Source organism: Callospermophilus lateralis, chromosome 4 (assembly GCF_048772815.1).
Source record: "Callospermophilus lateralis isolate mCalLat2 chromosome 4, mCalLat2.hap1, whole genome shotgun sequence".
NCBI lineage: Eukaryota > Metazoa > Chordata > Mammalia > Rodentia > Sciuridae > Callospermophilus > Callospermophilus lateralis.
In genome coordinates this window covers 116,641,377-116,658,548 of record NC_135308.1, presented here as the reverse complement: position 1 = coordinate 116,658,548, position 17,172 = coordinate 116,641,377, and the positions used below count along the sequence as shown (strand labels likewise).

The 17,172-nt window shown below is 39.7% G+C and overlaps 1 protein-coding gene across 1 annotated transcript in view; it reads right to left on the bottom strand.

Annotated features, from left to right (window-relative positions):
- The window catches only part of Tbc1d30 (TBC1 domain family member 30), an 83,642-nt gene extending 79,907 nt beyond the window's left edge, over positions 1 to 3,735 (bottom strand). Inside the window, exon 1 of the mRNA XM_076853071.1 lies at positions 3,261 to 3,735. Within this exon, the coding sequence (XP_076709186.1) occupies positions 3,261 to 3,735 (475 nt within the window). The remainder of the gene's footprint in view (positions 1 to 3,260) is intronic.
- Between the last annotated feature and the right edge of the window lie 13,437 nt (positions 3,736 to 17,172).

Genomic DNA, 17,172 nt, shown 5'->3' with positions numbered 1-17,172 from the left:
GGCTAGGGCTGGGGATGTGGTTCAATGGTTGAGTATCCCCGAGTTCAATCACTGGCACCCCTGCCTCAAAAAAAAGAAACATATTAAGTTGCTTAGGGCCTGGCTAAGTTGCTAAGGCTGGCTTTGAACCCGAAAACCTCCTGCCTCAGCCTCCTAAGCCACTGCACCCAGTTGGTATGTACATTTTTTATATTATTAAAGTACTCAGGTGGTAAGCCTGTAAGATAAGTTAATCATTAATGTAAAAACCTAAAAAAGATTCTTAATAGCTGATTAAGATTTTCTTTTAAAGTATTCATCCTTGTAAATTATCATCCTTCTAAATGATTTTCCCACATTTTGCAATGTAGACGAATGTAGTAATACTGATTTTGTGTTAAATATACTGTCTTCAAATAGTCTATCAAGTATAATATTTCATTTTTAGAGACTTGGTAAGTTTTCATATATAATAGAAAATATATTTCCTTTTAACAGATTAAAAAAAAAAGATGTATACTAATTTATTTTTTTTTGGTACCAGGGATTGAACTCACTCAGAGGCACTCAACCACTGAGCCACATCCCCAGCCCTATTTTGTATTTTTTTTTAATTTTTATTAGTTATTGATGGAACTTTATGAATTTGTTTATATGCGGTGCTGAGAATCGAACCCAGTGCCTCACACATGCTAGGCAAGCACCCTACCACTGAGCCACATCCCCAGCCCTATTTTGTATTTTATTTAGAGACAGGGTCTCACCGAGTTGCTTAGCACCTTGCTTTTTGCTGAACCTGGCTTTGAACCCGTGATCCTCCTGCCTCAGTCTCCGAAGTATCCATTCTTAAAACTAACATTCACAAAAACATAAGATAATGTGAAAACCCTATCTCATTCCCAGTAACTCCTATGTATCTATGGCTCTGTCATTCTCTGAATTATATACACTGTTTATGACAAGAATTTTCAGAGTTCAGTGTGGAAATGTCTTCTCCAGTAATATAGGCCAGTTATCAAAACATCCCAGGGACAGAAGTGGGTCCACATTTTTGAATGCCCTACACCAGCCACTGCCTCTTTCACAGTGTTAAGTAACTGAGGGAAAACTGAGAAAATTGTCACCTGTGATCAATTTCCTCTCTAAGGAATTCTAGCGTGTATGTTAACAAAAATAATCTCTAGCACTCACTGAGCACTGTATACATATTAACTTCTCACCATAGCCCTCTGACCCATTATTATCATCCCTATTTACAAAAAAAATGAAAGTGACAGAGGTTAAACAGCTTGCCCAAGGTCACTCAGCTAGTAAGGAACAGTAGTGGGATATCAATCCAGGAGTCTCCAAAGTTCATCCCTTTGACCATGGGAATACTGACAGTCCAGATTTCCTGAGAAACCATTTTGGTATCTCACCTAAAGAGCGAGCCACATGTTAAATATCAAAATAGGTGCTACATTCTCCTACTGAATGTAGAGTAGTTTATTCCTAATCCTTTTTATTTTTTATTTTGAGACAGGTTCTGGCTAAGTTGTTTAGGACCTTGCTAAATTGCTGAGGCTGGCCTCAAACTTGTGATCCTCCTGCCTTAGCCTCCTGAGTCACTAGGATTACAGGCATGTGCTACTTACTACTTGACCCTAAAAGAAAAATCACATAACTTAATACGTAGCATTATTTAAGCAGACAGCTGTATCCATCACCTGATTCTTAAATCTAACATTCTAATGATATTTATTAACAATGAATGTGTACCATTATAAAATGGTCATCTTTGTCATCCTAATACGGCTGACTACAAGAGAAAAAAAGGATTAGCAGGGTACTAGGTACATAATAAGACTGAAACTGGGGCAAAACAGATTCTTACAGGTCTTGTGAATAATTAGTAGAGAGGTCATTCATCTGAAGTCGACTTGCAAAGCTGTACCACTTACCTCTCTTTTAAACTTTAGCTTGCCAATTTTCTTCTTCCAAAAGGAAATTACTAATCACCAAAACTCTCTCAGTAATTAAAAGTAAGTCTTGTAAAAAGAGAAAGACAAATCATAATTCTTCAAAATTGATTTGTTGAAATCTGAAAAGTTATTGCCCTACAGAACTTTTGGAATCAACACACACTCTATGAACAGCCAAATAACTGTATAAAATGAAATGGCCTAACTCCGGCCAGAGGCCAACATGGGGGAGGAAGGTGGAAGTCATTTGTAACAATCAGCTGGGAAAAAATATCTTCACTAGGAAGCCAAAAGAGGAAGCTGAAAGCTGTTCACATAGACTTGAGAAAGCAGCCAGATTTATTATTATTATTATTATTTTTTCCTGGAACCAGCTAGACTGATTTTTGTAATAAGAAAGGATACCATCACATAGTACTCTTGCATCCCTCGCCTGCTCATTTAGTACAAGGACATTATTTCCAAGAAATGTTATAGTGGCTTAGCTTCTGTTTTTCACATCTCACTAAATTTTGTAAATTAAGATCTTATTATATCTCTGAAAAAGGACAACTGTAATAACTTCGTGCTTGAGAGGCAAGCTTTTATGAACAGTTGAAGGGGGAAAAAAGGCTCAACAGGACACGAGCCTCAGAGTTTGATAACAAAAGAAACACCAAATTAGCCTTTCCTCCCATGAAGCCAAGGCCATTTTGTGGGATCAACCTCTCCATGCCAACGGAAGGTACCAGCAGCTACTCTGCCATGAAGCCAATGCTCTAGGACTCTCCACTAATCCGCCACGGTGAACCGGTGAACAGAACAAAACACCTAGTGAGCAGCTCGGAACCTTGCGTTCTGGTGGAAATGGAATTCGCACGCTTTGCTTTTGAAACCACATTATTGAATTATTCTGCCTCACTAGTTAAACACTAAATAGTGTGGCTAGGGAAAGCGGACTTAAAAAAAAAAAAAAAAAATCCCTAGGCGTCATCTCCATTCTCCCAGCGTCCTCTGGGCAACTTCAGGTATACGTAGCAGAAACTCCAACCCAGTCCTGGCAGCTGTTCAGTAGAAATTAGGATTCCGGCTGCCTCTTCCCTTGGGCCTCCACAAACACTTGGGGGAAAGTGGGAGGAGAGACCCCGACCATTCCAACAACTGATACTCTAAGGGACACCTGGAGAGAGGATGGGAGAAGGGGCATAAGAACTTAGCGCAGTCATGAATGTGTGACAATGCTGGCACCAGAGTCAATTCGAGGAGAGACCCAGAACTTAATAGCGGATCTCTCGGCCTCTCGGTTCAGGTGCTCGCAGGAGTCCGGCTCCCCCGACTCACCTTTCTGCCGCAGGTACTGCATCTGGAGCCGCTGGCTCGGCCGCTCCTGCAGCTCCTGCAGCACGCGGGAGTCGCCGGCGCCGCGCACGCCCAGGAACACGTCGGAGCCCGAGGCCTCGGTGGAGCTGTCCAGGCTGTCACGGCGCCGCGGGCGGCCCCCCGGACCGCGGCTCCCGGCCGCCACCTCCTCCTCCTCCGTGCAGCTGTACAGCTCGGTGAGCAGGCCGCTCACCAGGGACGCCGTGCGGCTCGTGCGGCCGCGGGGCTGTTGGCCCGGCTCCGGCTCCAGCTCCTCCTCGCCTTCCCATGAGCCGCGGGAGCCGGGCGGCCGCTCCGCCGACCCTTGCGCGGGTACAGTCCGAGCCACTCCAGGAACCGCTTCCTCCACCGCGTGCTCTAGCCTCGCCTCGCCGCCGCCGCGGAACTCCCGCTCGGGGCGCCCCGTCCGGCCCCCGCCGGCGGGAAGGACCTCCATGGCCCCCGGCGCTCCGCAGCCCCGCGCTAGCCGCCGGTCCCGCCTCGCGGCGCCGGCCAGTTCCGGGAGGAGGTGGACCTCGTCCCCGCCTGGGGTGTCCTGGGCCTGGCGCAGCGCCAGCGGGCTCCGGATTCCCGAGGCAGCCAGACCTTCCCTCCCGGGGCCCGCCCCAATCCGCTGAGCTGGGCTGCGGCCTCCGGCGAAGGGGGACCTCCACGCCGCCGGGTTACCTGGGGACACCTGCCACCGGTGAGGCACCACTTCTCCGAGAGCGCTCTCTGGAGTGTCAAGGAGCAGGATGTGGCCAGAGCCGGAGCAGGATGAAGCCGTCAGCCCGAAGGGGGATGGGCTCTCTGGCCGCTGCCACCTTCACTTTTAAGCACGTGATTTAACTCAAAATGAGGGCAACTCTTGCATCTTATTGAGCTACCAGCTTGATATAATGCCCGGGAGGGTTTTAAGCGCCAGTCAATAGGCCGAGGTCAGAAACAACTTCTTCCCATACGCGGGCACAATGCCCAGCCCTTCTCACCTTCCCTCCCCATCTGGGAGCCTTTGAAGGCGGTCTAGTTTAGTTTTTGACAAAAACTTTTCCAAAACTCTGAACACCTGGCATATACTTGGGATTAATAACGCTGAGAACTTTTTTCTTTCGGTGAAAAACAAAGTACTGATTAACATCAACTAATTCCCTGACACAAGACATAATATAGAATGAGGATTTAATAAATAGTCATGAGATGATTAAATTAATAAGTTGACGGAACCAGTTTTAACAGTAAAATTATGCTTATGAAAGATGTCTTTACACTAGAGCTCAGTAGAAGATAATGAGGTGCCCCTCCACCTTAGATATTTCTATGAATTTAATAATCATCAACATTTTTAGCACTTTTTTGCACTCCAGGCACTGTTCTTTATGATTTACATGGATTATCCCACTTAATCCTCACTTCAGTACTATAAAGCAGGTAAGCACTACTTTAACCTCACTTTTCAGATGAGGGAACTGAGGGAAAGAGGCTAAATAACTTGCCCATTCACAAAGAATGACAAAGAATGAAGCTTGAAGTGCCTGGCTTTCATTATGGAAGAATATCTGTTAGTATAATGCTGTTTAAATAGTTGGGCATCCTTCTAACAGAGGGAACAACACATAGCATGAACAATAGTGGTGCTTTCTGTGTGTTCAGTACACTTTTTATATTTAAAGGCATCTTCATAAGAGAGGCTGACCCTATAAGTAGAAACCTGGTGTCATCACTTGATACCACCACGACAACAAATAGAACCCTTTTTGAAACTGGTCTTGATATAAAGAAAATTGAAGCTTTGTGCCTTTTCCCCTTAGATATCTAGAATTTAAAATTATACTGAAAATATCTTTATGGTTTTTGCAACGTATTAACTTCTGCTAGCATTTATGTTAAATATATGAAATGGAGGGTGTGTATTTATTATATTGCTGTTGTTTTGTGTTTGAATTTCTTTTTTTTTCCTCTATTGTCCCTGGCATTGAATAAGTATTAAGAGCCCTCTTCATAGGCCAAACTTTGCAACAAGCAGGACTTTCATAGGAGCAAATGCTGAAATTAGATCTCTCTTCATTGACTTCCCAGCTCTTTCTATCTCCTTCCACTAAGAAGAGATGTGTTATAACTACTAGTCTTCATTCTTCTTATTATTATTTAAAGTTTTTCTACCAGGAACTATAAAGAAACAAAGTGAGCAGAGAATGAAAAAAAAAGGCTAAGAAAACAGTAGTCATTAACCTTCAGATTTCTAAATTAATCAAAACTTCAAAATTATTAACCATTTCCCATCATTACCAAATTACTAGTAAAGAGGAAACGGGCAAACTAAAAACTAAGAAGGCAAGCAGGGTCAAGGTCACTGTACTTACCCACAGATATCTACATAACTCTTTTCTTACCTGGGTCAGGTGTCTGCTTAAATGTCTTCAGGGGGTACCTCCCTGACCACTTAGACTGCAGCTCCCCATCCCCCAGCATTCCCAATTTCCCTTCTTTGTTCTCTTTTTCCACAATACTCATCATGCTCCTTCATATCACATAATTCATGGATTTTTAAATCTGTCTTCTTCCACAAAAATATAGGCTTATGAGAGCAGGAATTTTTGTCAATTTTGTTTATTGATATAGGCCCACCACTGAGAGCAGTCCCTAGCAGATGATTAATAAATATTTTCTGAATTAATTGAATGAATAAAATAAAAACTAGAGAAAATACCAGCCAATTACCTACCTTCCGAAGAAAAGCGAGTTCCATTAAAGAGAATCCTGTACAGGTGTGGGCAAAGGGCAGTCCCCTTTCCATGGCACATTATTGCTTCCAGGTGACTGGGAATTCCCCAAATAAGAACTTTGAAGTTCTAAGGCTTACTCTTGGATATAAGGGAACCATTGATCTAATAGAACATAAATGTCAAAACTAATTGTTAATTCTAAGACTAATAGCTAAAATGAAATGTACTAAGTTAATTATGCTGCTGATAATAATTAGTTTATTTTAATTTGGAAATTTAGTTTTAATGTTTAATTGTTCTAATAAGTTTATATCAGATACAACTGGGATACAAATTCCAATACTGCACTATAAGGAACTAAAAAGCACCTGTCCCTGAGTTTAATTTGCTAGAATGCAATTTATGAAAATCTCATGTACAATCTATGTATTATGACCATTTATTTCCAAACCTGTAACAAGGTCTTACCATATCTTTCAGATATCCATTATTTGAAACCACCTTTACAAAACTCTCACCATTTTTACAATTTTTCTTAGCATGTACAAATACCCACATAAAGTCTGAATTGCTATGAGGAAAGTTATGATTATTTCTGGGATGGGCAATTTCTAATACCCAGCAGTTAACCTTTTACTCTAATCTTTCAGGGATTACTCATTCCCTGAGTCAGAAGAAAAACACAAGAGTTTATTGCTGCATTTTGGTTCATCCTCATGGGAACTCAATTTTGCTCTTTAATTTTTTGTTTATAATTAACTTATATGCTTGGAATACAATGCAGTCTGTATTTTCAATTCAGAACTATACATGAGGAATATGCTTATATTTTTCAATCCAAAAGGATGGAATGAGAGGTTTAAAAAAAAAAAAGGTTCTTAGTACTTTTAAAAGCCATCCATCTGGGCTGGGGATATAATTTAGTTGGTAGAGTGCTTGCCTTGCATGCACAAGGACTCTGGGTTCAATCCCCAGCACCACGAAGACACACACACAAAAAAAAATTGGCAAATCTTACTGTATGTTAATTGTACCTCAATAAAACTGACACAAAAATTGTTTTTTTTAAAAGCATCAAACCTTACACAGACCTTAGTAAAGCATATTAATAAGTAGCAGATAATCAATAAATAAGAGTTGTTGATGTTGAATAGTATTTAAATCAGAAAATTTGACACTGATAGGAATTTTGAAAATCTAATTTGACTACCACTTTATTTAATATTATTACACTGGATATTAAAGTGACAGAATATAACCTTTCCTTTACAGTGTGATTGCTCAATGCATAACAGCTGAAAATTAAATCTTTTGATACCTGGATTAAAGTAACATTTTTTTGAAGAGGAAGTGACACTTGAATAGCCATTGACAATGTTTGTCTAATACCCATTATCCAGGCTATTTTGTCTAAGTTGTTGTTTAGTACCTCTTCCACAGTGAATGCTTTCCATTGGGCATAAACATATGACACGAAGAACCTCACACTTTGTGCCTATTCCATATGCCTATCCATGTGTCACTACCCCAAACCTCCTTATTTCCATTCTTCTTATCCTTTTCCTTCCAGGATTATGACCAGCCAGCCAAGGCCAAGCAGCACTGCCAATGAGCCCATATAAAAATTCTAACTTCAGACCATTTATCCTTCCATACCTACCACATGATCAGGTACACCACACAGAGCTCTCTGCCCATTAGGATGGTTTTCTTACCCCTGTCCTTAAGACCAATGCTGATAGGTAGCAGAATACAACAATCATTAATAGGGTATTATGTAAAAATGTGGATGTGTAACCTATGTGATTCTGCAATCTGTATTTGGGGTAAAATTGGGAGTTCATAACCATCTTGAATCTAATGTATGAAATATGATATGTCAAGAGCTTTATAATGTTTTGAACAACCAATAAATAAAAAAATAATAATAAAAAATTTTTTTAAAAGACCAATGCTGAGTAAAGCTGTGATGCACCCACCAACCATTTCCACCTCCATTCATATCCCAAGTTCTTCAATCCATAAACCAAGCTTTGTTTTTTTCCTTCCCCTTCATCTAGTCATTCTGGTCCCTGGGGGTGAGGTAAGATAGGAGCACTGGCATAACCATAATGAGTGACACGGGTGTCTGAAGTTCTATGTATTCATGCATTCGTTTGTGTCCTCTGATACTGCAGGGTCCTGTATTATTTCCTTTTAGGAAGGCTTATGGCTGGTCTTGACCAACTCCATGACTTGTTGGATCCAAAAGAACCCAACTCATAAGTATTTCAGGAAGTATAGTCATTTGGTACCTCATAGATTAAAGTTCCTAGTACACCAGGAGCTGTTTTTCAAATGATGTGTAATTCCTGCTATAGATTCCATATGCCTATCCATGTGATAGATAGCATGACCTTTCTCTAAAATCTTGCAATTTTCTCAGGGGTTTTCTCTACCTTGCATCTCTTTCCACTACTGGCACATGCCCGAGTGCAGCCCAAACAGAAAAGCAATTGCACTGCAGCTTAGACCTGCTGCCAGGACAGGCTTCATGGGCATGTCAATTCTCAAAAGGTCCCAGTGCTCGTCTTAATGTTCTATTGTCACATTCTTAAAATTATTAATAATTTTTATCTTCTAACTTGTGTGTGTGTGTTTTTAATCAAATAGGATAGGGCATGCGCATGATCAGAAGAGATAAGCCAAGCCAGCAGACACAGGAGTCAGTGCCATGCACCAAGCAGTTGCCACAAGCATAATACTCAGGGCAGTCAGGAGCCAGGAGGGAAACAGCCCCAGGTAATGGTAGAGACAGTAGAGAGTATTGGAGAGGCAGCAGTGCTGGTGGAGTGGTGATAATGGTAGGAGAGAAAAAGGACTCTGTGTAAAGAACTTGCTGTGGGAGTCTAGCTTGCCTGTTTCCTGAGTTCCGTCTCTGCAACATTTGCACTAATCTTAAGTCCTAGGCCTAAAAGCTGGGACAGGAACTTCCAAAGGTTAGGCAGCTCATGTCAGTAAATTATTACAAAATAAAGGCCCACACGGAAATTGTAATACAGCATATCAGTGAGCTATTGGAATTCTTCAAAGTGTTCAGAGTCGAGTTTTGATAACTTTGCAACATGGCAAATCATATACCCAGAGGCTTAGAAATAGAAAAATGTTCTAATTTGCCAAGAATGTTATTTTCATATGAAATTTTGGATTAACCAAATATTAATGAAAAGCATTTTTAAGTTAATTTTCCCTATAATTGCAGATACTCTGATGAAGTACATAAATGGGCACTTTGGAATATATAAAAACTTAAAGCCTTCTATGTCCTTTTTTTTTTTTTGGTACCAGGTATTGAACCCCAGAGGGGCTTAACCACTTAGCCTCATCCCCAGTCCACCACCCCCACCCTTTTTTTTTTTTTTTTAAGGCAGCGTCTTATTAAGTGGCTTAGGGTCTAATTAAGTTGCTGGTCATTCTGGTCCCTGGGGGTGAGGTAAGATGGGAGCACTGGCATAACCATAATGAGTAACACAGGTGTCTGAAGTTCTATGTATTCATGCATATTTGTGATCCTCTGCCTCAGCCTCCCAGGGCACTGGGATTACAGGAATGCACCACCAAGCCCAGCTTTTAGTGGCACATGTTTCCTGCTCTTTGAACTAAGGGCCTGGATTTTGTTTCACACTGGATACACAGATTATGTAGCCAAAACTGCTTGTTACCAAAATGCTTTTCTGCTTCCATCCCCAATCAAAGCTGACAGCCCTCATGTCTTTTGCCATGTGGGCTGAAATCATAATCTTAGTGGTATGATGTTTTGCATGCAGAATTCAAAGGGTTCTACCAGGCACTGTGCTTCCTCTTTTGTAGTAAGAAATGTAAGATATGGCTATCTATTTTCACTTTGAAGGCAATGTCCTAGCAATATCCCTAAAAACCTTTAGGAAAGTGCCAGGAACTTATTTTTTCATAGGTTTCATCTCCCACCATCTCCAGCATGCTAGTCACTTCTTGTTCATCCTGCCTGGTCAGCATAATGTCATCAATGTAGTGGAAGGACAAATGTCAGCAGGATACCCAGTCTAGATCTGTTTGAACTATATTATGCACACAGTCACCTTTTGTTACATATAGGGCGTTTAATATAACCTTGAGGCAAAACTATAAGTGTCTTTTGTTATCTGTTCTATATGAACATATATTGATTCTAAATCTCTTTCCTGGTTGGGAAACACATTCACCAAATCTGTGGCTGCTTACAATTTACCTGTGACTATATTTATCTCCTGTAGCAAACATACATCTATCTAACAAGGCCACTGCAATCATGGCTAATACTTGGATGAGCTTATGGTAAACTCTAATTATTCTCCATAATCCTTTTATGCTGAGGCCAGACTAGCTACTTAAATGGAGATGTTTTAGACTGTTTTTTCATTTCTGTGACCAAAAGACCTGATAAGAACAATTAGAAGAGAACTTTATTTGGGGGCTGATGATTGACTCCATTCCCAGGGCTCAAGGTGAGGCAGAACATCATGGCAGAAGTATGTGGCAGAGGAAGGCAGCTGGGAACATGGCACCAGAAAGCAGAGAGCTCCTTTTACCATGGACAAAATATAAATCCTAAGGGTCTGCCCCAAGTCACCCACCTCCTCCAGCCACACCCCACCTGCCTACAGTTACCACCCAGTTAATCCCTATCAGGGAATTAATGAACCGATTAGGTTAAGGTTCTTATAACCCAATCATTGCACCTCAAAACACTCATGCACTGTCTCACACATGACCTTTTGGGGGACACCTAATATCTAAACCATAATATTCTACCCCATAGCCCCCACAAGCTCATGACCATCTCACAATGCAAAATACATTTAGTCCATTTACAAGAGTCCCCATAGTCTTAACAGTTCCAGAATTACCCAAAGTCCAAGTTCAAAGTCTCCTCTGAAACTCAAGGCAAACTCTCAGCCTGAGCCCAACTAAAAATCAAAAGCAAGTTACATATATTCAATATATAAAGGTATAAAGTAAACATTTTCATTACAAAAGGAAGAAATGGGGCATAGAAAGAAAGGAGACCAAAACAAGACTGAAATCCAGCTGGGCTAACAAGTCCTGTAGTTCATGTCCAGCATCTGGAGCACATGGCATCTTGACAGTCTCTCCAAAGGGCTGTGTAGCTCTGCTCCTATGATTTTGCTGGTTACAGATCATATGGCCTTTCCTTTGGCTTGTCTCTGATTTATTCTTGCAGCTTTCCTAGGCAGACATTCTTAGGTACTGACATTTCTTAATCTCAAGTTTCTCCACTGCAGCTTCAGCTCCCTCCTCACATCTCCACTCATCTCCCTATGCCCTATGGGGGCAGCCTGCAGGGACTCTGACTCTGCTGCAATTTGCCTGGCTCCCCAGGCCTTCCTTTGAAATCTCAGTGGAAGCCTTCAAAACTCCCTAACTCCTCTCCTCTCCATTGAACTGCCTCTCTCTCTGAAATCCTGCAGAACCAGTACCTCATGGTTGATATCAATGTCTGCCACCATCTTGAGTAGAAGCCAAGCCTCCAGAACCTAACTGCAACAACCTCCAAGTGCCTGGGTGGCTGAACATGGTGAAACAACTTCCTAGGCCCCCCTGTGCAGGCAGAGTGATGCACTGGTCTCTTCTCCAGGGAATTTTTACTTTTATACCCTTGAGCCTGATATGGGTTTGGTCTCATTAATTCCTGAGATGCCCTCAAGTCTTCTTTCCTATTGTATCTAGACAATCTTCAGTATCTCTTTAGTGGCTGTAATGTCCTTAACAACCACACATTCCTTAATCCCAGTTTTACAAAGTTTTCTAGCCAAACTGCAAGTTTGTCAAATCTTGCAGCTCTGCTTTCTGCTCCTGATTATCAAAATAAACTCTGCTAAAAGTAGACAGCCTGATCCATGTCACTGTCCGAACAATATGCTGTTTAGAAATTTCTTTTGCCAGATTAAATCCATCACCTTTTAATTTAGCCTCACAGAAAGTCCTGGGACATGGGCGAAATATAGACAGCTTCTTAGCAAGAACATAATATGAATGGCCTCTAGTCCAATTTCCGATAGAGTCCTCCATTCTCTCTGAAGCCTCATGAGTCCAGTTTTTACTACTTACAATGCTACTGGCATTCTGATCTGAGCTCCCACCAGAATTGCCCATTAAGTTCCTCCTGAAACTGGAGTTTTGAGATGAAACTAGATTCCCCACTTCTTCTAGCACATGGGGTTTGTGTGGGCAGCAGGCCTTACCAATTTCCTTTTGGGATTTTGTGTCACAAATCTGAAGGACAATAACAGAAAGGAAAAGTGAACAGAGTAGGATTTATTTAAGTGAGAAGAGACGTAACTCCCATGGTGTAGGAGGGAATCTGATAGTGTTATAGGGCTGGGATCTTCCAGGAAACTGAGGCAGCATGAAGACTCCCCTTCATACACTGATTCTCACCAAGTGTAAGGAAAGAAGTGAATGAAAGAAATGGAGAGGAGAGGCAGTTCAACAGTAACACAGGTTTATTCAGGACAAACCTGTGGAGGGGGGCCCAATGGAGACTAAAACCTGTCTTCTGCTTATAGACTGGGGTAGATCTAGAGGGATGAGGAAGGAGGGGGAATTAAGCCATTGCTAGGGGGTTGATAGGGAAGGTCCCTGTGGTGTCACCTTAATAAGGAAATAGGTGTTTTTAGGATTTAAATCCCAGATTTAATGATTTCTTTTCTTACGATGATGGAATGTCTGGGGTTTAGGTCAGGAAGAGTCAGAACCACCTTGAGGTGACTCTTGTTCTAAGATGGAAGATATTTCAAAATGGTGTTGCCTAGGTCAAGTTCTACCTAACATCAATCAAGTCAGAAAGATTTTGGACATGTCACTCAGAGTAAAAGGCATGAGTTTATTGAAAGGAAGGGAAGAGGGAAAGGGGGACACTCCTAAGGGAGAGAGTGGGTCATCTCAGGAGAGGGACAACTTGCCTCTTCTGCATTCCAGTTTATTGGGGCTCCCTGAGAAGTTTCCAAAGAGCCCCAGCCATTTCTACCTCTTGACTTTTGAATGACAATAGGATGGCTTCATACTTTCAAGTCCCCATTGCTATGACAAGTCTAAGTCACCTTGGCCCATGTTGACCAGTTCTAATTGGATTCTGAACCATACATTCTTACAGAAATTATGGGGGGAGGAATTATTCTTATCTCCCTGAGTTCTGGGATCTGGTCTGTGAAAAGGGTCACAAAGGTCTCCCCTTCAGGGTAACTTGGATCTCTCTTATCATTTGTTTTGAAATGTGACATAGCCTGTCCACTTAAGCCAGGTAGGGCTGCAAGTAAACTTTACACTTCTTGGAAAAGAAAGCATGTGAGGGTCAGCATGGTGGGTCCATTTTATAGAATTATTCTCTTAACCTCATGTTCCCATCACCCACATGTGTCTGGCCTCTATCATTCTTAACAACAACCTAAAACTTTCCAGCTTGCATCTCTAAACTTTTCAAAATTCCTCCCACAAATTCCAAAAAGCTCCAAAATCTTCTAAATGCATGGTGAGGTTAGTCACAGCAACAACCCCACTTCTTGGTACCAATTTCTGTTTCAGTCAGCTTTTCCATTGCCATGATCAAAAGACCTGACAAGAACAATTAGAGGAGGAAAGGTTTATTTGAGGGCTCATGATATCAGAGTCTCAGTCCACAGATGGCTGGCTCCATTCCTCAGGGCTCAAGGTAAAGCAGAATATAATGGTGAGATAATGTGGCAAATAAAAGCAGGTCAGGACTTGGCCACCAAGAAGGAGAGGAGGGGGCGGGGAGAGATCGCTCTCCCCTTTCCTGGACAAAATAAAAAACTCTAATGACATCCCCATTAACCCACCTCCTCCAGTCACACCCTACCTGCCCACAGTTACCACCCAGTTAATCCCTATCAGAGGATTAATGCACTAATTAGGTGAAGGTTCCTATTTCCCAATCATTTCACCTCTAAACTCTCATGCATTCTCTCACACATGACCTTTTGAGGGACACATAATATCTAAACCATAACAGGAAATATTATTTGCCAATTTGGTCAATCTTTCCAAAGAATCCATGTTTGTTTCCTTTGATTTTCTCTGTTTCCTGGTCTTTATTTCATGAATTTCTGTTCTAATGTCTTTATTTCTTTTCTTCTGCTTGCCTTAGGTTTACTCTTCTTTTTCTAGTATCGTAAGGCAGCAGCTTAAATTATTGATGTGAAATCATCTTCTTTTTTAATTACAGGTACTTACAGCTATAAATTATTTTTTAAACTGTCAGCTGTATCCCATAGTTTCAGGATATTATATGTTCACATTTGTTCATCTCAAAGTATTTTCTTTTTTTTTAATATATATTTTTTAGTTGTAGTTGGACACAGTACCTTGATTTCACTTATTTATTTTTACATGGTGCTTAGGATGGAACCCAGGGTCTCACACGTTCAAGGCGAGCACTCAAGGCGAGCCACAACCCCAGTCCTCGAAATATTTTCTAATTTCTCTTTTGATTTCTTCTTTAACCTATTGGTCATTGAGGAATGCACTATTTTCAAATAACTTTCTCCAAATTTCCTTGTTATTGATTTCTAATTTTATTTTATACTTGTCAGAGAATGTATTTCCTATGATTTCTTTCCCTTTAAATTTATGAAGGCTTGTTTTATGGCTTAGCAAATGGTCTATTCTGCAGGACATCTAAAGGGCACTTGAGAAAAGCATGTATTCTGCTGTTGTTGGATAGAAATACCAACTAGGTCTTTCTTTCTTTGCTTTGCTCATGCTTAGCACATTCTTTACTACTGAGCTATCCTGCCTGCCCTCAGTTCCTAGGTTTACTTGTTTTATAATGTTGTTCACATTTTCTAGTTCCTTGATCTTCTACCTAGTTATTCCACCTACTATTGAAAGGAATGCTGAAGTTTCCAACTATTATTGTTATATTCTTCATTTTTCCCTTCACTTTCATTAGTTTCTCCTTCATGAATTTTAATGCTATATTGTTAGATACATAAATGTTTACAATTATTATGTTTTCCTGATGTATAGACCCTTTTACCATATAAAATGTCCAGCTTTACCTCTATTAACATTTTTTGTTTTTAAAGTCAGTTTTGTCTGATATTAGTGTGGCCATTCCACCTTTCTTGTTTGCTAAGTACATATATTGTTCCATCCTTGTATTTTCAAACTACTGTACTTTTTAATCTAAATTGTGTCTTCTATAGACAGCATATAGTTAGTTCTAGCTTTTTGTCTATTCTTACAATCTCTGCCTTTTATTGGATTGTGTAATCCATTCACATTTAAAGTTACTACTGATTTAGTTGATTCATTTGCCATTTAAAATTTTTTGTCTCATGTTTTTTCCTCTATTATTCCTTACTATATTTTTTTTTGCCCTAAGTACTTTCTGATATTTTAACTTTTTTAAAAAATTTTAGTTCTGTCCTTAGAGATTGCCCTACTCTTACTGTATCCAACTTATTGGAAACAGATTTATACTAACTTAATTTCAATGAGATATAAAAACATTTTTCATTATGCCTCTTTTCTCAATACTTTCACTGTATTGTTTTATATGTATATATATACACACACACACAAAATGTTATATTGCTAATGTTTCATTCAATTTTATATATTCTAAATCAACTAACAGAAAAGAAAGTATATATGTATAACTTGTGTTATAGTTACCTCTTTACTATTTTTGACTTTCATCACCTTTTCCTATGGATTTCAATTACCATCTGCACTCATTTTCTGACACCAAAGCAGCTTTGATCCCATGAATCTATTTTGCTTTTGTTGGCAAATATATTACATTTCTATGTATTGCAAGCTCCCAAAATATGACTCATAACCATGAAAATTTTTGTTTTGTTGAATTTAAGATTGCTTTTAAAATTAAAAGAACAAGAAATAGCATTTATCATTTTATATTTGCATAAATTACCTTTTAATGCTTTTTTTTTTTTTTTTTCCTGTTTGGGGCCACTTACTTTTAGCCAAAGGAACTTCTTTTCATATATCTTCCAAGACACCCCTGTTAGCCACAAATTCGTTGTTTTTATTTATCTGAGCATTTTTTTGGTTCACCTTCATTTTTTAAAAGATAACTTTATTGGATATAGCATTCTTGATTACCAGGGTGTTTTTATTTTTGATTTCAGACATTGAGTATGTTATTCCTCCATTATGGCCTCCATTATTTCTAATGGAAAGTAATCTGCTGATTTTATTAGAGTTCCCCTGTGAGTACTAGTTATATTTCTTTTGCTGTTTTAAGATTTTTCTCCTCTTTCAACATTTTTCACCATGATGCATCCACCTGCAGATCTCTTGAACATTAATTTCTTTTTCTTACTACCGAACTGCCAAGAACCTACAGTATAATACCTAAAGTATAACGTTGAATAGCAATGTTGAGAACAAATCTCCTTGCTTCTGGCCTCAGAAGATATCATTTAGTCTTTCATTATGAATTTGAATGTTAGCTGCAAGTTTTTCATAAGATATATTTCTAAATGCTTATTCTGCATGGAGTTTCTTGGATTCCTTGGGTCTGAGTTTTCTCCAAATTTAGCCATTTTAAGCTATTATTTCTTTAAAAAAATTATTTATTCCTTGCAGAACTCCAATTATGAGTGGTAGGCTACCTGATTTTTTTTCATAAGTCACAGATGCTCTGCTCATTTTTATTTTCACCTTTTTTCCCTCTTTGCTTTATTTTTGTACTTTCCAGTGCTGTGTCTTCAAGTTGACTTATCTCCTCACCACATTCACTCATGTGATCTTTTTCCTATTAATTCATAGTTATTTTTTCCAAATATTGTGCTATTCTGTTCCATTAAAAAAATTCTCCTGCTTCTCATTAGGTTCATATTTTCTTTTAAACCCTTGAACATGGTTATAATGGTGTTTTAGCATTCTGATTTTCTAACTTCATCATCTCTAATATTTTTGTTTCTATTGACAAATTTTCTCCTGGTTATGAGTGACATAGTCCTGTTTGGGGATCTCTATTGTGGATTTTAAAAATCAAATGCAGGGCAATATAAATTTCATATTATTGAATATCTAGATTGTGTAGTTTTCCCTACATTGGGAAAAGCATTGGGCTTTGTTCTGGAAGCCAAGTTACTTGCAGATTG